Here is a 21,836-nt window from a genome sequence, read left to right as displayed (position 1 = left end):
GGAGTGAAGGGGAGCCCCCGTGTGTCTAGAAGGCCTCTCCCCACCCCCACCCCGTGTGAGTTTGTGCTGCAAAGCTCCTTGGCATCCTTGCCTGGGTTGGGTGTTGGGGAGCTCAAATTGCAGCTACAAACTGGCTGGCAGCCAGGGGCCGTCTATTTAAAAGCGCCTGCTCGACCGGAGCCCGCAGTCTCTTTGGAAACTTCTGCCGGGGGGGAAAGAGCTAGGAAAGAGCTGCAAAGCCGTGTGGGCATTTTCCTTTTTTTTTTTTTTTTTTTTTTTTTTTTTTTTTTTCTTTTTCTTTTTCTCTTTTTTTCCCCTCCTTTCAATACCCCCTCCACCATTTGCACCCTTCTCCGGACTTCACGCACAACCTGCGAATTTCCAAGAGGTGGTGGCAGAGTGGGAGAAAAAGAGGTGTTAGGGTTTGGGTTTGGTGTGTGTGGGTTTTTTTTTTTTTTTTTTTTTTTTTTTTTTTAATTTCTTGATTTCAGCATTTTCTCCCACCCTTTCAGCTGCCGCCAACGCCTTTTACCTGCTGCAGTCGTGCTCCCCTGGCAGCTAAGGGTTAGAAAGGAGAAGGGTGGATTTTGAGCAAAAATTTTGAAGACAAATCCATTTTTCTCCCCCCAGCCACCCTCTTCTCCACAGCCTCCGAGCTCATTATTTCGGTGGTTGCTTTAGGGTGAGCAATTGTGTGACTTTCCCCCTTGCAATTCTGACCAGATCCCTCCGGGGGGATTCTCTGGCCTCCGCTCACTCTGTGTGCACCTGGCGCGACTCTTTTTCCCCCCAACCTGTTGCAAGTCTTTAATCTTTGCAATTGGGACTTGCTCGCAGCCACCTCGATCCTCCTTCGCTCCTCACATTTTGCAAGTGTCTGGGGGAGGGCACCTGCTCTACCTGCCAAAGATTTAAAAAAAAAAAAAAAAAAAATCTCCGGACGCCCTCTTGGCACCTTTCTCTCCTCCCCGCACTCTCGCTCTCCTGCCCCGCCCCGAAGTAAAGGGCGACTCGGAGAAGATGGTGCTCACCACGGTCCTCCTGCTGCTGGCCGCCTATGCGGGGCCGACCCAGGGCCTGGGCTCCTTCGTGCACTGCGAGCCCTGCGATGAGAAATCTCTCTCCATGTGCCCCCCCAGCCCCCTGGGCTGCGAGCTGGTCAAGGAGCCAGGCTGCGGCTGCTGCATGACTTGCGCCCTGGCGGAGGGGCAGTCATGCGGCGTCTACACAGAGCGTTGCGCCCAAGGGTTGCGCTGCCTCCCCCGGCAAGACGAGGAGAAGCCGCTGCACGCCCTGCTGCACGGCCGCGGGGTTTGCCTCAACGAAAAGAGCTACCGCGAGCAAGCCAAGATCGGTGAGCGCGCTTAGTGTGCCAGTTACGCGGCGCACGGGCGGGGGACAAGGGACGGGTTGGGCCCGCGCGCGCTTTGCGCAGCAAGTGGCTTAGAGAGGGGTGTATCCCGGGAGTCGTCGGGGTGGGTCCTTGCACCTCAGACTTGGGGCCCTGGAGGATTCTGTCACCCTGGGCGGCTGGGCGACTGGGCGGCTGTCTAACCCAGCCTCTCCTAGCTTTTGCTCCTTCTTTGCCTACCTCTACGTACCTGAGCCCTTCCTCACCTTCCACCTCACCCGAATACTGACTGAGCTACTACTATTCGGTCTCAAGGTCCAAATCCCCTGGTACCCAATGTCCAGTCTGAAAAAGTGTATGTTACATTACTGACTCCCTCCTCCACCCCACCCCCCACTTTTTTTCTGAACTTGGAAAAAACCCCACTCTTTTGTTAAAATACTGTTTTAATTGGGGCCTGGAGAGGCGTTACCCATCTTCTGAGCTAATTCCACCTTTGTCCCTCCCAGCCCCCTTCGCGCCCCACCCCACCCCACCCCCGATCCTCCAGACGTATCTAACCCTCCACCCCTTCACATGTGCGCGCGCACACAGACACTCATCTATAGCAGCAAATACCTTCTGGATGGGGGTCCTTGAGGCCCCTCCCACGCACACACAAGGCTTTTGACTCGTTACGATTGTAAAAAAAAAAAAAAAAAAAAAAGCTCTTTTTCTCTCAGTAAGGAAAAGAATACTTTAAGACCGCTGGAATAGAGAATGGGGGTGGAGGGATAGGAAAGATTTGGTGTTCCGGGCTGGATGTTCGGCCGCAAATCTAATTCCCTTTTTTGTCTCCTCAAGTCCGATTTTACCTAGGATGAAAGGTGTACATAGAGTTGGGAGGCAAAGAGGGCCGTAAGATTCAGACTTATCTACTTCCCGGCCTGTGCTGATCCCCCGCATCCCGCCCGCTCCACTCCATCCTAGCCCCGACCCCCAGCCCCAAGTCTCTCAAACCAGATCACTAGGGGGTGTGGCGTAAATGCAGGCGGGGCCCTGGAATGCAAAATTCAAGGGGCGGAGACAAAGGCCACGCGCCAGGAGCCTCCCTCCGCTTGCCCCACCCCCGTTACCACGCCCCCAAATTCTCCGCGCCAGGAGTCTGGGGTTTAAATGATTGACAGAGCTGCTTGTACAATCAGAACAGATCTGCCTCAAGCTGCAGTAACTCTTTTTGGAGTAACCTGATCTTAAATACGTATGTATTTTAAGTTTAACGATACACAAAAGTCCGAGTTCCGAGAAGTCAACTTAGTTATTGATCGCTCCTAAGGGTGTTAACAACAGCTAAATTAAATTTATTTGGTGTAGTTTCTTACATTGCCATTCTCTCCCACCTATCCCTCTCCACTACTCTTGAGCAGTCCAACTCAAGTTTTCTTAAAGCAAACTACCGACACTAACATGCAGGAGAGGACTGCTTCCACGCTGGCCAAGAGGCAGGAGAGCTTGCCTGGGCTCTGTCTCTATCCTCAGCGAACTGTAGATTTTGACTGTCTCAGGCACTAGCCCCTCCAGCTTTGCAACATGTGATAGTAGGCGGGTTGTGGCCTGGGGGGAAGGGGGAAGGGGGGAAAGTGGAGGGCGGGGAGGACTTGCAATCCCCGGAAACCCCAGAGACCGATTTACAGGGTTATTTTTATTAAGCTCCTTCCAGCTGAAAATGTATGAATCGATGACCTAGCTCAGAAGCTAGTGCTTGGGTAACCACCCCGTCACATCACAAATGTGCAAGTTGTCATTCAGCTGCATCCCGGCTCCATTTGTTTCGCCCAGCTGTGTGGTTGGTGTGTTGTAGTAGGTGTGGGAGGTGTGAGCGCTGGGCGCACGCGCACGCGCATTTGCTGGGACAGCAAAGCCAGCGCGCCAGCTTCCCGGTTCAACACACTCTAAGTGCGCGCGTACACACACACACACACACACACACACACACACGACTTTTGTCTCAAGCAAGATCCCCTTTAGAATTCTCTTGAGCTCTTTTCTCAACTCCCACCTTCTGGGTGCCTTTGAAGCACGTTCCTCCAGGGCTTCCCAGCCCCAGCGCTTCTCGCCAACCCCGCCCACCTAAGGCAGGTGCCTGGCGGGTTGGCGGTGCTCCACCACCGCCGAGGCTGACGCCTTCCTCGGGACAGACCGGGTGGGAGTGGGAGCTCCTGGAGAAAGCCTTTCAGCTGGAGAGCTGTACCTAAAAGGTTGGAGATGGCGCAGACACAGTTTTTAAGAAAAAGGAAAATGGACAGCTAGAAAGTCAGGAGGGTCCTTTCAGTCCTATAGCCAAAATTCCTGCTCCCCAACTCACCTGCCCTCTCCTCCATCACCCAAATCTGAGCATGGATTTGCCCCCTCTCTCCCTCAGTTGAAAGATACATAGATATATAACATTGTAGATTGTAATACAGCATAGCCATTTAATGTACACATACTAAATTACATATTTACAAATACAACCAAAAGTATATATTATATATTTATGTTATGTAACGCCCCCCCCCCCAAAAAAAAAGTGCATTTCTGGAATCAGAAGTGGGGAGTGGAGGAGAGTCAGGCGGCAGGCAGCCAAAGCTCGGGGGAGGGAGCGAGGCGGAGACTGTTTTGCTAGGCGCGTTGCTGAGCAACCCGATCGGGAGTAGCCTGGAGAGCCGGGCGCTGAGATTGCGCCTTGTCCTGCATTTCATTTTGGCCAGTTCAGGGGCAGAGATAGATATAGAAACCGAGGGTGATGTGCGTGAGGATGGGGGGAGGCGAGAGACCGGGAGCTCCTTATTGGGCCCAGTTTAATAAAAGTCGTTGAGCTGGAGCGAGCCGAGGGAGTCAGGAAGGACCCGGCTTCGCTTTGGGAGGTAGGTACCTGTGGCTCTATGGTCTGGCACTGAGCATACCTCGCTGGGTCTAGGAAGTCTCCGCCCGTGCTGGAAGAGACATGAAGTTTGAAATGTAGAGAGCAGTCCTGGGTTTCAGTCCTGTCTCTGAGAAATAAGAGGCAAAAAGAGACAGAAAATATGCCTCTGGGAAAGAAAGAAGAAAAAACACGTTACCAACGTGAAAATGAATTCAGTCTTTGCTACTTTGAGGAGTTTGGCCTCCATCACCCGGGCTTCAACTCCAAGCCCAGTCCAAATGCCATGTTGAAGTCGATTTCCAGAGTTAGGTTTATTGGCCAAATTTATGTCTGGGTTGAACAAGATCTTGGAAAACTGAAGGAGCCAGATTCCTTTCCCACCCGCACTCCCTCCCTTTGAAACAAGTCTTTGACAGGCTGCCTGTGCCTGAGCCAACCAAAATGGGAGGTGGGAAGACAAGGGACAGTGCTTTAACTTGACTTTTCTTGCCTTTTCCCCCCAATCTTTCCCTTCCTTCTGCTGTGTCAGCTCAGACTGGAAGAACAAGCACGGCTGGCCCAGTGAGAGCGCCTTTTCTTTCCATTTTCCTCTGGTTTCCCTTCTTGAACCTCACTCTCCCACCCCCACCATGTCCATGCCCCTACTCTCAAGCATCCCTGGAGGGCAGGAGTTTTAAGTCTGAGCAGCTGTTAGTCCTGGGGCTTGAGCTGGCTTTGAGTAGGCAGGTGGGCCTGCAGCTGCAGAGGGAAAGCCAGGCTGACCCTGCGCCAGAGGTCACCCTGAGGGTTAGCACAAAGGGCATGGGAGCAGGGTCCCTGATGCAGGGGGGAGGAGCTAGTGGGAGGGAAGATTGGTAGAAAGTGTTACTTCGTACCTGCCTATGAAATTTTTAAGATATTTTAAGTGTAGAAGATAAAACTTTAAAGAATGGCCACACTCCAAAGACACTATATCCAGAAACAGGAAGAACTTCATAAATAACCAGGTACCAACAAGGGACAGAGTAGAAGGAAGAGGGCAGAGAATGATTGTCATGAGCAACAAGGGGGAGAAGTTTTGTTAAACTCTTATTTTGCATTTTTTAAAAATGTTTATGTGGTGCTGAGGATCGAACCCAGTGCCTCATGTATGCTAGGCAAGCGCTCTACCACTGAGCCACATCCCCAGCCCCTCTAATTTTGCATTTTAACCACAAGTGGTCCAAAAGCCGCAATTCTCAGAGGCTGTCCCTAAATTCTAACCTGATATATTCTTCAAAGCAATAAGGTTGATTACAGATTTGCAGAAATAAATAAGCACACGAGGAAGCCAATGTAGGCTGCTACTTCCCTTCTTCCAGTATTTAGATGATCCCCTCTTGTTTCCAGTTTCATTTTTTTCCATGATTTCTGTTATAATTTTTTTTTTTAATATACAGCCACAGAAGTGACTAGAAATCTCTGTGAAAGGAGGAGTGGCCTTTCCGGCCTGTCCACTCAGCTTAGCTCTCTCTCCAGGAATTGTCTGGGTATTAGCCAAAGAAAGTCAAAGCTGGAAAGAACCCATGCGATCATCTCAGCCAAGGCCCTGGTTTTGATAGATGAGGATGCTGAGCCCGGAGTGGGAAATCACTTGCCCAGGGTAAGGGACAGAGTTGGTGGCAGAGATAGGACTCTTCCCTCCAGTTCTAGCACCACTTCCGTCAGTCTTGACGACGTCACTGTTCTCTAGGGCTCTTGCAGGGGTCTACTGTAATCCACAAAGAAGCCCTTGGCCAGCACCGCCAAAGGCTATCCTCCCATGGTGGGGGTTGTAAAGGTGAAATTAGAGCCCCCCACTGTGGGAGGCTCTGTTTTAGGGGCAGGAGAAGGAAGTGAGGACTACAGCACCCTCTTGCTCTCCCACTTGCTTCTGTCTCTTTTTCTACATGGTCTTGCAGACGAGGCTGGTTGATACCAGTAGTTTGATCAGGGAAATGGGTCGAGGAGGGTGTGAAGGAATGGTATTCAGCCAACTTCAGGTCTAGGTGCCAGACCTCATGTCCTGAATGACAAGAAGGTCTCCGGACGTGGCCAGGCGGGCCCTTACTGCCCCTTGGCTGTGCGGTGCTCCAGCATCTAAGGAGAACTCAGCACAGAAGTGGCCTGATTTCCATGGCAACCTGCCTCCAACAGCATGGCCTTACACGGGGCTGGCCTTCCGCAGAGCTGGTGAGCAGGATGACAAGATATGAGGTAGGGGGTGTTACAGAGGTGCCTGGGGATTTCTGCATCAGAAAAAAAGAACAGAAACCATCTGTCACAAAAGCTGATGAAGAAGGGCCCAAGACAGTCACCTGGCTCAGGCGTATCAAAGTGTTTCAGCTGGAGAGGAGGCCTGGGCTTCCACGTTACATCTGGCACTTTGGTTAACTTGAGGCAGTGCCAACAGCTATCTTAACCCATCCTGGAGACCGAGGCAGCTCCTTCCTTTGGGGATGCTTATCAAGGAGGCAGATAAGACAAACCCCATTCCCAATGGTTAGACCTGCCAGGGGAACCTTAGTTTTCAACTCAGTAAATTAACTTATTTTTGATTTCTCAACCTCAACCATCAGACTGAGCCCTTTCCCTTGTTCAACCCTAACCTGAGGCCCTGCTGAATTTGCACTCAGATCCCAGCCTTGGATGACCCCTACCAGTTTGACAATTTGTTTCATGTGGATTCCAGCTCTTTGAACCATCTAGATTGTACCATCAGGACTGTCACATCCCTCTGTCAGCCCAACAAAGACGAATCTCCTTGCAGATTCAATAGCACATCCAAGTGAAATATAATACAAGCCACATATATAGTTTTTAATTTTCCAGTGGCCACATTTTTAAAAGTTTAAAAAGAAACAGGTGAAATTAATTTGTTTTAAGTCAACGTGTTCTAAACATCATTTCAACATGAACTTAAACAACTAATAATGAGATATTTTACATTCTTTCTTTCATATTTAGTCTTTGAAGTCCAGTGTGTATTTTATATTTACAACACATCTCAACCCAGACATTAAAGTTTCATTGAAAATACTTCATCTGTATTTGGGTTTCACAAAATTTAGTTGAAAAGAAAGGTAAACATACCCTATTGATCCAAACATACTTAAAACATTTCCAATATCCAAATTGAGTATCAATTTTTAAGTTTAAACTGATTAAACTAGTTGAAATTCAAAAAATTTTAAAATTCAGTTTCTCCCCCTAGCCATAGTTCAAGTGTTCAGTAACCACATGTAGCTAGTGGCCACCTAATGGGACAACACAGATGCCACCAACAAGCTTCTCCTTCACCAGAGAAGGGAGTTGCTGCCTCCACTCTCTTTTCTTGACTCCAAAAATCAATGAAGAAGAGTTTGAGTTTTCCTTGACAGACAGGACACCTCGCAGAATTAGGACTCTCTTGTGGGACCCCTCTGCAAAAGCAGAGACCTGTGCTCAAGAGTCCAGGGGCAGAAGAGTGAGCGCTGCCTGCTCCCTGTTGCCCTCTTCTGGTCATACAGGACTTTCATAATGTTCTGAATGAGTCATGAATGGCAGTGTGGTCAAGTCAGAAAAGGCTGTTTGAGGCTTAATGTTAGAAACACTATGAACATTTTTCTGCATATGTTCTTCCTTCCCCAACTCTTAGAATAGTCTGCCTGATGACTCTCATCTTGGGAATCCTGCATAAGTGTGTATCTCCTATATGGACATTTATCACCAACTGCCCCCCACCAGGGACCAACAAATCACATCAAAGTCCTGACCCTGAATCCTAGTTTGACTTCAGAATGAATGGATAAGTAAGTAAGTAAATAAATAAATAAATAAATAGTTTTTCTTTACCTCTGATCCCTGGACAGTGAGGAATTTATAAGTGAGACCTCAGCCAAGTGCAGTGGCACAAGCCTATAATCCCAGTGGCTCAGGAGGCTGAGGCAGGAGGATCACAAGTTCAAAGCCAGCCTCAGCGAAAGCGAGGCACTAAGCAACTCAGTGAGACCCTGTCTAAAGAAAATATAAAATAGAGCTGGGGATGTGACCCAGTGGTTGAGTGCCCCTGAGTTCAATCCCTGGCACCACAGAAAAGGAAAAAAAAAAAGAAAATATAAGTGAAACCTCAATCTTCCACTCTGTGGGAAGGAGACTTAGTGCCCTAAATGCAGGATGAGGGAATGAAGTTAGACAGAGGGAAGAACTCCCAGGGTATGTTCTCTAAGTACAGACGAATTCCCAGAGCACAGCTTTCTCATCTGGGGTGGGCAAACCCCCCCCCACCCACCCCCACCCCCGCCAGAGAGGAGTTTCTGCAGTTCTGGGAGCCTTGATCTTGTGGTCTACAATCTGTCAATCAGGTGCTACAGCAACCAGATTTATCCTTGACTGGAATTAGGGAGGCAAGGGACCATGGAGACCTACACAAGCAGAGACCTGTGCCGCGAGTTAATTAGCATGTGTCGACTCACCGAATCCTCGTAATCGCCCTAGGGAGAAGGGGCTATTAGCATCCTCCCCGCAACTCCCATGAGAGAGGAGAAGAAACTCAAGTCAAAGTAAACCTGCCCCCAGATTGACTGCTACAGCCCATTCCTCCTCCCAGGAAGGTGGCTGAAGGTCAAGGGCAGCACAGATTGATGCAGCTCCTCAGTAGTTCTGCTGGGATTTCAACCCTGGATGTCTGGCTCTAGATTCGAACTGTGCGCCCATTGTACTACATGGTGCCTGTTTCTCAGGTCAGGATAGAAGGGTTATGGTCCCACCTTGGCCAGTTTTGCATCTCCCTGGCCTGAATGGGGGCCGTTGAAGAGCCCCCACCGGGTGAGCCTCCAGTCCTTGCGTTCAGTCACCGGACTCTGGAGTCTCCTGACTCTTACAGTGTGGCCCTCCCAGCCTTCCTCCCTTCTTGTGACTGTTCCTTAAGATGACAGCTGTTTGGATCTGTTCCCTTCTTGGAAGGTCAGTACTTGTCTCCTTCTCTGCTCAGAACTCCAGTTAAAAAGAGCTCAGAACACTCGCGTCTGTTACTGACCACAGAGGAAAAGAAAATGGTGTCTTCAGGAAGACTGGAGTCAGGCAGGTGCTGGTCAGAGCTGGGATGGGGAGGAAGAGGGACTTCACAGCTCCTCTGGAAGGCTCCCCACCCGGTACCCTGTGCCCTTTCTCTTCATGCAAATGCACACACAAGAAATCGAGTTAATTAGCATCCAGAGCTGGGAAACAGTCAGACTTGGGGATGAGACATGTCTTACTTTTTTTTTTTTTTAATATAAACAGTAAGCAGCTGATTCCCTCATTCTCTCATAAGTCTTGTGCTGTAGCAAAGAGCAGGAGACTACATGTTGGCTGGGAGACAGAGCAAGGGAGGGGGACTGCAGAGCATCCAGCCTGGCTGTGCTATTTTTGTCCTTTCTCAGGCACGGATCAGTGCCCTCGGCCAGCGCTGTCCAGTAGAACTTTCTGTGATGATGAAAGTGTTCTATATCTGCACTGTCCAACATGGTAGCCACCAGCCAGGTGTAATGAAAGAGCCCTTGAAATGGAGCAACTGAGGACTCAATTGCTAATTGGATTTAAATATTTATTAATTGTGATAGCCACATTAGTTGGCGGCTGCCATCTTGGTAAAAAAAAGAAGCCCAGTAGGCCCAGGGGCAGTGCCCCCTTGCCCATATTTGTGCTGCCCATTCCCTTCTCCCTGTGTCCTTCTGCAGCAGGAGTATCATGCTTCGAGGCAGAGGCATGGACGAGATGATCTCTCAAGGCATCCACCAAGTTCTGACCTGCCACAGCGTGTTACAGAAATGCTTCCAGACTGCTCTCTGCCTCTTGGGCACATTCATTCATGCATTTAAAGATTATTTATTGAACACCATCCCACTAGAGAGACAAAGATAAATGACAAAGCTCTGTGCTGAAGAAGCTGACAATTTAAATTTCACAAAGGGAGCTAGAATGAGAACCAGTAGAATCCAGTCCCCATTTCATTCCTTGTAGGGAGATTCTGATTCCCCTTTCTTGTCTTCTGACTAGAAAAAGAGACTGGAGAGTCTCCCCAGATGGAGGAGGCCTGGAAAAGCCCTCCCAGCATGTGAATGCTAAGTATGCCTCAGTGTCTGCAATTTTTGTCAAATCACAATATCCGGTTCACCCAGTTTCCTCATATGTTTGAGAATGAGGCCAGGATAGAGTGGGACACTAACACCAGTACAGGCTCAAGTTGTTAATGGCATCAGGGTGTGACTAAGGGCCCCACTGAAGAAGGGAACAACAGGTGCCCACCTGGATCCATCCATTGCTCTGACCAGGAAGCAAGGTGGGGCTGGAGCTTCTGAAGTGCTTCCTAGCCTCTGCTGGTAAAGCACTGTACCCGCGCAACAGAAACGCAGCAGCCAGGGGCTGGGTCAGGAGAAGGTGCTGAGTGTGGCTGCCCACCTTGGCTGCCTCTGGGTCCATAGAACTGGGCCTATACCCAGGCACTCCCCGTTTTCTGGGTCTTAGAAGATGGCACAGTCCTCAAGCACCTGCTCATGTTGCCCTGGGGAGAAGCCAGTGCACCCACATTGCTCTGTGGATGCTACTGCCCCAGTGTGATTGGAGAACTGAACTGGCCACTCTGACATGGACGGAATTGGGGCATTGGACAGCTGGTTGGAAGGACTAGACTAGAAGCCATAGTAGATTCAGAACCTACCCCAATGCGACGTCAAGATAATAGGATTGTTCCCTACTGCCTTGGTCATGGGATCAGATCATGAAATTGAACATCTTGCCTTTGTAGCTTCCATGAGGAAAAGATACTGAGCATGCCATTTTTCCATCTTTGCAGAATCCTCTCAGCATGGCATCTAGAGATGGAGGTTTGGGATGAGTGTCTCTTCCTTCCTGAATCATTTGACAGTTGCAGATTAAAGCACTAGCTGGACATTATCCCCTCTCCTCCTGCTCCCACACCTGCTTTCTCTCTGCACAGCCCTTGCTTTCCATCTCCCTGAAGCTTTAAATGCCTGTTGGAGACACACAAAGAGAGGAAAAGGATTGCTCGGAATGATTATCAGAGAAGTAGAAGGAGACACCCAAATTCTAGATTTTAAAGTTGCTTACAGTGTAGAAATGAGAATAGGTTGTGGAGGCCTCGGCCTCCTACGCCATCTACTGGCCATCTCCAGGTATTGATCAGCTTGCCAAACATTCCAGAGTCCACGGGAAAGCTCCTTTGTCACTGCTCACACACAGCAGCCTTCACCAGGAAGTCCTTCGTCAAATCCCAACTAAATTCCTTCCACAACCTCAGTTAATCTCCCTTGATAAAATAGCTCTGGAGTAGCCAATCTACTTGTGCCCTCCTATTTTATCTAAAACTTAAACCCTTTCAAAATTGAAAACCTATTTATGATTCAGCATCAAAGCAGCTGAGTAGGGTTAGCTGGCTCTGCCATTCCAACTGCAATCTTGCTTTCCAGCCCTTTAATCTTTGTGGCTCTGCACTGGCTCCCCTCCAAGTTTCCACTGTCTCTCTAGAGCCTACAGGTGACCACAAGACCCTGATTAGTATCTTTGACACTCGACTCTCCTGCTGCCTAAGTAATAGGTCCCACGGGGTTAAGTGGCACCAAAAACCAGGAGGCACACCAAAACTTTAAGCCTGCCCTTCAGAAGCAGCCAAAGGGCCTGCAAACTGGGAGGGGGGGCCACCCTCTCACCTTTGTAAGGCCCAAGGTTTGCAAAGTTTTTAAGTGAGTTAAAAAAAGATACCGGAGTCTACACTTTGTCTTCTAGTTTCATCATTGTTTAGCTTCTGATCAATACTTGAACACTTTCAAAGAAAAGACTAACAAAGGTCAAAATAAACTTGCCTACAGTTTATTGAAAAATAGCCCCAAACTCCTCCCAGGAAAGTGACTCAAGGTTAAGGGTGACCCAACGCACTTCTTAGAAAGATCCTCAAGGCATAGGGTCTTGAGAGTGCTGTGAGCACCACAGTTCCACACCTGCCATGGCCTAAGAGAGAACAGGCTGAAATTAACTAAGGATGTCTCCAAGAACCACACAGTGCACCATTAAGACTGGTGTGTGTACTTGGACGTGGGGGTGGACTCAGTGGCCTCTTGAAAAGGTGCTGGGAGCTGCTCCAACCAGCCACTGGAGTGTGGCCTCTTCCTGAAGCCCTGCTCTCAAAGAAGCCATTGCTGGGAGCCCAACTCTACCGGGTTCCTGAGGACAGTTTGCCAGCACTCAGGATCAGACTGAGCAGACCACTGGTCAGCAGCCAGCCCCCTTATGTTATCTGGTCATATCTCTTCTAGGTATTCAGCCCAGCATGTCCCCAGGTCTTTGATGGCAACCCTCCCCTACCCACTTTCCTACTCCCCCAGTGGTCCAGTACTTTTTGAGGACTAGGATATGCCTGGTGATGCCCACAGAGGCTGAGCCAAGTGCCTCACATTGCTCAGTGAGGTGGCCAGCAGCCCTCCTGTGCCAAGGCTAGCTCTCTCTCTGTCAGTCCACTCCCCCATGACCATCACTCGAAGATGGGATCCTGGCCTTTCCATTTGCAGAGAGTCCCCAGAAACAACCATGTTCCTCCCAGCATCCCTAACCACAGTCTGATCTATCCCACAACCAAGAAAATCTGGTTTTATCCCAAGACATTGCTCTTCTAGAGCCCTAGATCATACACCAGCCTGGCGATTCATCTCACTGCAGTTTTTGTGACAGAGTAGGGAGGGCACAGGGGAAGAGGGGGTGAGAGGCTGCTGGGGGCACCATGGTCCTGGTGCCAAGCTTGGTTTGGGAAAGCCTGCCTTGCTGTGTGCTTTCTCCCCATCATCTTGATACCACGGTTTATCCATGACGAGTTCTGCTTCCTCAATTGTTGAAGTTTGAACATTAGAGAAGCACGCCGAGGCAAGCATGTAGAGCAGGTTTTATTAAAAGTAGTAACACAGACTTCTTCCAGGAGGAAGAAGGGGGCCATGGCTGGTATCCTGGTACCCCAAGAAGTGAGAGCACCCAACCCCTTTTACAGACTAAAGTTTCCTTCGTTCTCCTGCTCTTTCCCCACGTATCTTTCCCTTCTTGCCTACCTGACTAGGCCCAGGGGATGTTGGTAGGATGGCCAAAAGGTGGGAAGAAAATGGGCAGTGGGCAGGGCCAAATGGAGTGCTCCAGGCAGGAAGCAGTCCAGGGACATTAATGAACAACTCCCTGTCCGCAGTCTCTGGGGAGAGTTAGTATAGGCAGGTAACCTTGGTAATCACAGGGCTCTGGAGACATCGACATTCCAGTTTCCCAGGGGCAGTCTCCAACTTCCCAGATCCAAACTGGCCTCCATTTCCTCAATTTGACCTGATCATCTATCAATCCTCACTGCCTGTCTTTAATTCTGGCTTCAATCTTCCTCTCCAGTGATTATATCCCTTCCTCTCTTGTGAATAAAAACCCAAATCAACTAATCACAATGGTCTCTGCAAACTCCTGGAGGCTCATTCAGGCCAAGAACTTCCCTGTCAGGGCCATATTAGAGAAAGCATACCTAGTTTATTAAATTCAACAAGTCAGAGAGAAACAGGTACTTGCGTGCTTTCTATCACCTAACCAGGCCTCCAAATGCCTGCAAAGCCAGGAGCAATGGTGCACATCTGTAATCCCAGCTACTTGGGAGGCTGAGACAAGAGGATCCCAAGTTCAAGGCCTGCCTGGGCAACTTCGTGAGATCCTGTCTCAAATTTTTAAAAGGGGGATGGGGTGGCTGGGGATGTAGCTCAGTGGTAGAACACCCTGGGTTCAGCCCCCAGTGCCATGAATACCCCTCCGTTCATACCTGAATGTCCTCTGGCTGAGAGGCCAGAGGTCCTGCCTGACACCTGCCACAACAACATACCAAGTGTCTTCCCCCAACGCCTCTCTTCCTTGTGACTTCCTCTTGTCTCAACTTCCTTGAGTTCTTCCCCTCTTCTCCCATCCCAGAGGCCTGACTATCACCATTTGGGGGTACTCTAGGGATAGTGGGAATACAGTTTATTCCTTCACCCTATTTGTTATTGGGGGTCACACACAGCCCTGTTACCTTTTTTGAGTATTTAAAAAGAAAAGAGGGCAGTGAAATCAGCGCCTCCTATCCTCCACCTGCCCTGGTCACACACCCTGGAAATAGCAAGCTGAAGTCTCCCACTCGGGGTCTACTGAGGCTGGGGGGTCCGGTGTCAGGGACCCGAGGGCAGAAAGGTATGCACCTCTGAGAGAGGAGTTTACTGGAAATCTGCAGACTGAGAAAGCCTGGGCAGGTGGAATTAACAGATCAACAAATACATGAACGAAGTCCTACTTCTCTAAAGGTCATAAGTCAGCTAAGTCTAGACTGTCACCAAGTCACTCCTATATATAACTGCTCTGGTCCCAGCCAGCTGTCGGCCTCTCTCAGCCTGGAGCTGAGTAATGTCCCAGCTCCCAGGGCCAAGCCCAGGAACATAGAGCCAGTTCAGGGCCAGAGCAGGGAGCGAGGCCCCAGATTCCATCTGCCCCCATACTGTTCCTCTCCTGGTCCCACATTTCCAGCTCTTCCATCTCCCAGGTCCACTTCTTTGCTCCTCATGATGGTGCCCACCACCCTGCTGCTCCTGCCCCAGGTTCCCCAGGTCCAAATGTCTCTAAATGCCCTGAGGTTTTAAAAGCACAAAGACCCCACTAAGAAAACAGACATGGCTACTCCTCCCCATGCCTGGGCTAGTCCATTTTCCTCCATCAGTCTAGATCTCCAGGTTCTTGGACCATGGCCCCCCATTTCATATACTGAGCCCTTCCCCCAGCAAAGCAAGCCGCTTCCACAGCCCATGGGCCCTTGCGCCGTTCCCCCACCTTCCTGATTCCTTCCTCCTAATGTCTTCTTCCTCTGGTCCCACTTCCCCTCATGTATCAACAAATCTTCGAAAGGTTCTCCTTGTCCACGAAGTCTTCTTTCCTCCACCTGCTCCACTGGATCCCAGCTATGCAGAAGCTTCCCGCCACTTAAGTGAGCTCTGAAATTCTTCTTCCCTAGGTCTTGTTCCCCTGCCCCCACCCTGTCTGCTGGGCTTAAGAAGGCAGAGTCCCCAGCTACCTCAGCCTTCATTACTCCCCCCACTTCAAACCTGCCAGCCCTGGGTTCTGGACATTGTGACCCAGCCCCTAGAGGCTGACCCCTGGCCCTTTCTCCCCACAGAGAGAGACTCTCGTGAACATGAGGAGCCCACCACTTCCGAGATGGCTGAGGAGACCTACTCCCCCAAGATCTTCCGACCCAAACACACCCGCATCTCCGAGCTGAAGGCCGAGGCTGTGAAGAAGGACCGCAGAAAGAAGCTGACCCAGTCTAAGTTTGTGGGGGGAGCCGAGAACACTGCCCACCCCCGGGTCATCGCTGCACCTGAGATGAGGCAGGAATCTGAACAGGTGGGTCTCAGGGATTCTCTCTCCATCTCTCCCTCTGCCGCCACCCCAACATTTGACATTTTCTTGCATCTACCTGGGCATCTGTGGCAGCAGGAGATACCTAGCAAAGAACCTACTGCTTGCTATGGTGGCTCATTTTAGGATTGGGGAGGATAATTTTTGGAACTTGCATTTGGCAGGACCAAGAACTTGTCCAGGTGAGCAAGAGTAGAGGCAGTATTCATTTAGGAAAGCACAGCGACCACCGTCCAGGTCACAGAGGCTGAACATCTGGAGACAGAAACCTCTGGGCTTCGATATTCAGCAGGGTAGAAAAGCTGAAGGCAGGTGTCCTGGAAGGTGAAAGGGGAAATAGGACTCTGGAACTGCTAAGTGCAGGCTTCTACACTCCCTGGGCACATGACAGGTGACAGGGAGAAAAGGTGTTTGGCAGCAGCTAATTAGAATCAAAGGTGGTAGCTTCACCCCACCGAACCCTTTGGCCCCCCCGACCTGAGCAATGTGTCTGTGCATCTGGGTCCTCTCCAGCTGGGTCCCCTCATGCTGCTCGTTCCTCCTGCTATTCACATAGGGCCCCTGCCGCAGACACATGGAAGCCTCCCTGCAGGAGCTCAAAGCCAGCCCGCGCATGGTGCCCCGGGCCGTGTACCTGCCCAACTGTGACCGCAAAGGATTCTACAAGAGAAAGCAGGTATGTCTCCCCAGCTGTGCTCCCAGACTCAGCTGGCTCCTGGCTCCTGGCACCCGCCAGGAAGCTACTTCCAGGCAAGTGCCTGAGGTTTCTGCCATTCACTTCCAAGAGCCTCAGAACCACTTCAAGGGCTTGGCAGAAAGCTGATTGCCGGGCCTCCTGGAGTTCCTGATTGGCAGGTCTGGCAAACATCTCAGCCCTACCACCACCCCTCTGCCCCGCCCAGGTGCTTAAAGCCTCTGTTTCTGGCCCCTCATGCAAAATGGGGACTACAGAACCTGCTGATGGTGAGGAATAAGAGCTTGATCTTGGTAGGGCTGTAGAGCAGCCCCTACCCTGTGGTGAGTTGAGCACTGTGGCGCATGACAAAGCTCACACGGGATGTCCCCTTACTATGACCATTGTCGTCGCCCTGGTTATCGGATATCGCTCCTCTCTTGAGGATCCCTGAAGAATACCGGGTTGGGAGACCCCAGATGAGTCACACAAAGAGAGATTGCACAAGCTAGCTGAGGGCAGGCTGCCTAAACTGGTTCTGGACTCTGCCATGAAAGGGGAACACCAGATCTCCCAGGGTGGGCGTGGCCCCCTCAACCCTCTGGGAGCGAGAGCCTCACTTGGGGTGGGGAAGAGGTAGGACAGACAGGAGCAGAGACTGGGGGTGCATCGTCCTCACGGGCCTGTTGCTCCCTCCCCCAGTGCAAGCCTTCCCGTGGTCGCAAACGCGGCATCTGCTGGTGCGTGGATAAGTACGGGATGAAGCTGCCAGGCATGGAGTACGTGGACGGGGACTTTCAGTGCCACGCCTTCGACAGCAGCAACATTGAGTGACGCGTCCCCTCCCCGTCCTTCCCTTGTCCCCTCCCACCCCCAGCCCCCGCTCCAGCCAGCGCCTCCCTCCACCCCAGGACGCCACTCATTTCATCTCATTTAAGGGAAAATACATATCTATATATTTGAGGAAACTGAGGACCTCGGAATCTCTAGCAAGGGCTCAACTTTGGAAACGGCAACAACAGAGATGCAAAAAGATAAGGAGATCCCCCCTACCCTGAAAATGGTTTCCTTTTTGAGGCAAGTTGAATGGACAGAGAAGGAAAGAGAGGAAGAACCAGATGGAAAGAAGGAGGAAAAGTGTGTAGAAGCGCTGGAAGACAGAAGGGTTATGGAAAGGAAGAGAAGGAAGCTGGGCAGGAAGGAGAGGGCACTGGGGCCAAGGCTGGATCCAGCCCTGACCTGGGCTCAGGAGAGGTTGGAGCACTAGGTGTGACCTGAGATGTGACACCCTTGGAGTTTCCCCAGTTTGGATTGGTCGGTGCCTCTCAGGTCTGTCTCCTCCTCCAGCCAGCAAGGTGGACGGCTTGACCCCCTCCCTCCTCTCCTCTCACCCCAGGAGAGGGTGGTCTTTCCCCATAGACTCACAAGATGAAAGTGCATTCCATTCCCCTGAAAACAAAATTCGTAACTGAGAGCTATTAGAGAGGTGTTCCTAAGTAGATACATAAATATGAACTACGTGTGCACATTTCACTCCTCATGCAGATTTAATTTTAAAACTCAGCACACACCCCCGTATGGGAAAGACTTGTTCTTCCGGGTGACTCAAGATGAGCCGAAACATGGGTTTCCACCCCTTGTTTTTTTCAATTAGCATCTAGCGCAGCAGCCTCTGTGGAGGAGGACAGGCTGGGAAAAAAGTGGGCTTGTATTTATCTACAAGGCTCCGTATAGTCATATATAGGCATATAAATCTTTTTTTTTTTTTTCTTTTTTCTTCCTTCCTCTCTTTCAAGGGTTTGCATTATCTCTTCAAAGTAGTTCCTATGGGGCACTGAGGAGCTTCCTCATTCTGGAAAAACCAGAAAAATCCATATTCTCCTAATACCACCCATGACTCTAGCTTTGCCTGCCTCTGGTCAGCAGTTTCCCATGAGCCACCAGCTCAGCTCTTTGTGGGGCACAGGGTTGGATGATTTCCTGTGTGTGTTCTTAGGGACCCACCAAGCCAGGTGCTGCCAGTACCCCATGGTGCCCACACTCTGCTGCCCAGCTCACCCCACCTCAGCCTGCAAACCTTCAGTGTGGCCTCTAGACACCACACCAAACGAGCCCAGCAGGTCCAAGTGTGACCTACTGGTCCTGTCCCAGCCTTTTCCTTTTCGCCTGGGCAGACCTGCATTTTGAAATCCTCCCTCAGTCTGCCTGCTGGCACAGCAAGAGAGAGACTGACTTGACAGAGGGCAAAGAGGGAGAAGCTGGGGGAAGTCTCAAAGGAGGAAAATGGGAGCCAGAGTGGAGAGACAGAGGGCTGAAGCCACAGACAGGGGAAGCCAACAGAACTTTCCTTGGCTGCCCCACCTTATAAGCCTTCTGGGATTCAAAAGGAAGAAGAGAGGAAAATGGAAGAATAGGCTATGAGATAGAAATGAGCCCAAGCCAGTCTGAAGAGGCAGGGAAGGTGGGTAATTTTAGGTGGGTTTTAGACCTGAGAAGCTGGATGGGAACCAGGATCAGGTAGACTGGCTGTGCATTGACAGGGACAAGACGTGTGCTCAGATGTCCCACCTTCAGCCCACCAGGAGGGACAATCGAAGAGTCTTTCAAGATCCTAGCCGGTCAGTGGTTCCTCCCTGGAATGGAGGACAGAAGGAAGACCTGGGACAACCTGTGAATTGACACTGTCATTTGTCAGCCAGATTCTGATCCAAGAAAATCCCATTCTCCACTGACTTCCTCAACAAAGGGGTGGCTTTGGGACTGGCCTCTAAGCCTAAAGATAACCTGCCAGAAAAAGGGACTTGGACATTGGTAAAGGAGACCCTTTCTGGCTGTGGACACAGCTCTCTACCCTCTTTCCTGAAGGCATGACACAGAGGAGAACACTCCCAGCACCAAACATGGGGCAACAAAGAGGGACAGCAAAGAAGCAAATATATTCCAGCTAATGGCAAACTCATTGCTATGGAATTTGGAGGGGGTCTCCCACTCCCGGAAGGACAGTTGACTGGGGATGGGAAAGGTGGTCGATCTTCACGAGACAAAGGGCCTGATGGGCTGGCAGCCGTGAGGACTTGTTGAACCTTCCCGGACAGCACACCCCATCTCTCTGCACAACTGTCCCCAAACGCCCGATTCACACTTCTCTCTACCTTAGGCCAGTATCCTAAAGCTTTTCTATGTCACTCGTCTGCATTCTTTGAATCCTCAGTAGTCATCTAACTGGGATCTGTCAAGGAGATACAGGGGTGCCATCTCCTCTAAGAAAAGACTGAGCCAGGAACTGCCTCCCCTGCCCCATGCCTGGACCTGATTCCTGAAAGGGGCTCTTCCTTTACCCCCACTGTTTGCTGGACCTGGAACAGGCTTCTGCCGCTGGCATGCTCTCTTTGCTCTCAGCCACAGGTTGGGGGTGATGGCCTAGCTTAACACCAGGACCAGACATTTCAGGTTTTCTGAGTTCACACCTACTAAGCCAAACCTGCAAGTTTCCATGGTTTGCAGGGGTGCCTCTGGGCAGCTGGCTTCTCCCTACAGGAACCTGGACCCACATGGACAGATGGAACTAAACCTCTTAACTGGGAGGTCTGGCTGAGCCCAGGTGGGGAAGACCACAGAAATGGAGTCACTGAGGGCAGAGGGACTATCTTCCCCTTACCACTGGAGTGGGAAAGCAGGTTTGCAATGGTGGGAAGTCCTGAGCAGGGAGCTCCTCGTCCAGCGGTCTGGGCCACTCTCAGTTCCCCTAGAGGCCTTCGTCTCGGGGTTATCTGTGGCTCAGGTCTAAGTGTGCCGGCCCCCAGCCCACTCCCGCTGGCCTCTTCCCTTGCCCTTTGACTCATACTTCACTCCAGCAGTGGAAAAGATACCTCTGTCTTCCCCCACTATTGCCAGGTAACTGAGGGGGACCTGGGCAAGACTGAGTCTCCTCCCCCAGCCCGCCCTGACTTACCCGGCAAAGAGGGCACCTGGGGAGGAAGAGACACGAATGTTTCTCTGACAGCCAGGCCTTGCAGACAGGCCTGGGGACATCAGCACCACACTGGGAGGAAGGGAGGCCCAGGAGGCCCTGCGTGGTCCCTCCTCTTCTCCCTCACCCCCTCTTCCCACCACCACCTCTTGTCTCCATAGTAACCCTGCAGGGTTAACCTCCTCTAGAGGATGTGAACCTCAACCACCCTTCTCCCACCATTGGTTCCTTAGCAGAGACAGGGCTGCCATGGCAACCGCCAAGCCCCCTGGGGCAGGGCAGCCCCCCACCCCATCCATCCACTCAGACCCTTGAAGGGCTCCAGTTCAGAATGGGAACTTGAGAGAGGAGTGGCCCAAGAAGAAGAGACCCTCTTGTCTCAAAGGAACCTTTGGCTTCCAAGAGAAAATGAGGCCAAGTTATGAAACAGGGTGAGACAAGAGAACAGGGCTTTACCAACCAGCAACCTGGGTGTTGTACTGTCTTTATTTTTAAAAACCACTAAAGTGCAAGAATTATTTTGCACTATTTCTCTACTTTTCCCCCCCTCTCTCTTAGGTTTTATTTCTTTTTTTTTTAAACATCCTTTCTTGGGTTTCTAATGGAGTTTACAGTTCATCCATTTCACAGACTCTGGCCTCCACTCCTCAAATCCTTTCAGATGGGGAAGGGTGGGTGGGAGGGACGGAGAGGAAGGGGTCCCTGGCCATCCTGTGCTTGTTCACCCCAATTCTCTGGTCCCTGGTCACCAGCCTCAGCCCCATCTCCACCATCACCGTCACACAGTAGCCCACACGGATAGCACAGTTATCAGACAAGATTCCTTCAGATTCCGAGTTGCCTACCGGTTGTTTTTGGTTTTTTAGGACAGCAATAACCACAACGCATATTACTGTAGTTCTTTATAGTGTTACGTACTATAGACATACCATAGCTCTGTTCTCTCCTCTTTATTTTTTTCGTTTCAACTTTTTTAAGAAAAAAATAAATGCTCATAACCTTTACTGATGAAAAGGATGGAAAAATAAACCAACAAACAAAACCAGTTTGTGGAAAAAAAAAAAAAAAAGCAGGAAAAAGATCATCTGAATGCGGAAGAGCTCAGCTCCTGTTTAGCATTTTGTACTTAAGGAAATAAAAAGGAAAAAAAAAACAAAAACAGAGAATCTCACGTTTTATTAAGAAGTGAAGATTGCTGTATACTATTTATTCAACTTATAATTTATGTTACTCCTCGATCTTTGTCTCTTGTCATGACAAAGCATTTATTTAATAAAGTTGTGCATTCGGTCAGCCTGCGTCGGCTTCCTCCGGGGGCGCAGGGAAGATAGGTCGAGGGTGAAGCCAGCAGTCCACAAATCAGAGGGAAGGAGAAAGGACCTAGACAGGGTCAGGCCCGGGGCCTGCTCCCTCCAGAGGGGACCCCTGAATGGAGGAAGGCTGCTCCCAGCAGATAAGCCCTCCCCCCAGAACTGGAGCGCCCCAACTCCCTCCACCTCTCCGTGCCTCCCTTTGTGGGGGAACAGAAAGA

The 21,836-nt window shown here is 50.6% G+C and overlaps 1 protein-coding gene across 1 annotated transcript; it reads left to right on the top strand.

The window, feature by feature from the left end:
• The first annotated feature begins 302 nt into the window (after nt 1-302).
• IGFBP5 (insulin like growth factor binding protein 5) lies at nt 303-21,598 on the top strand. The gene is made up of 4 exons (XM_079133864.1): nt 303-1,354; nt 15,418-15,647; nt 16,219-16,338; nt 17,038-21,598. Exons 1-4 carry the CDS (start codon nt 1,021-1,023, stop codon nt 17,167-17,169), a joined length of 816 nt encoding a protein of 271 aa, XP_078989990.1. The 5' UTR covers nt 303-1,020; the 3' UTR covers nt 17,170-21,598.
• The last annotated feature ends 238 nt before the right edge of the window (nt 21,599-21,836 follow it).

The sequence above is a fragment of the Sciurus vulgaris genome (assembly GCF_902686455.1).
Source record: "Sciurus vulgaris genome assembly, chromosome: 3".
NCBI classification, from domain to species: domain Eukaryota; kingdom Metazoa; phylum Chordata; class Mammalia; order Rodentia; family Sciuridae; genus Sciurus; species Sciurus vulgaris.
Note: the sequence above shows the minus strand (reverse complement) of the source record. Positions and strands in the feature narration are given on the sequence as shown.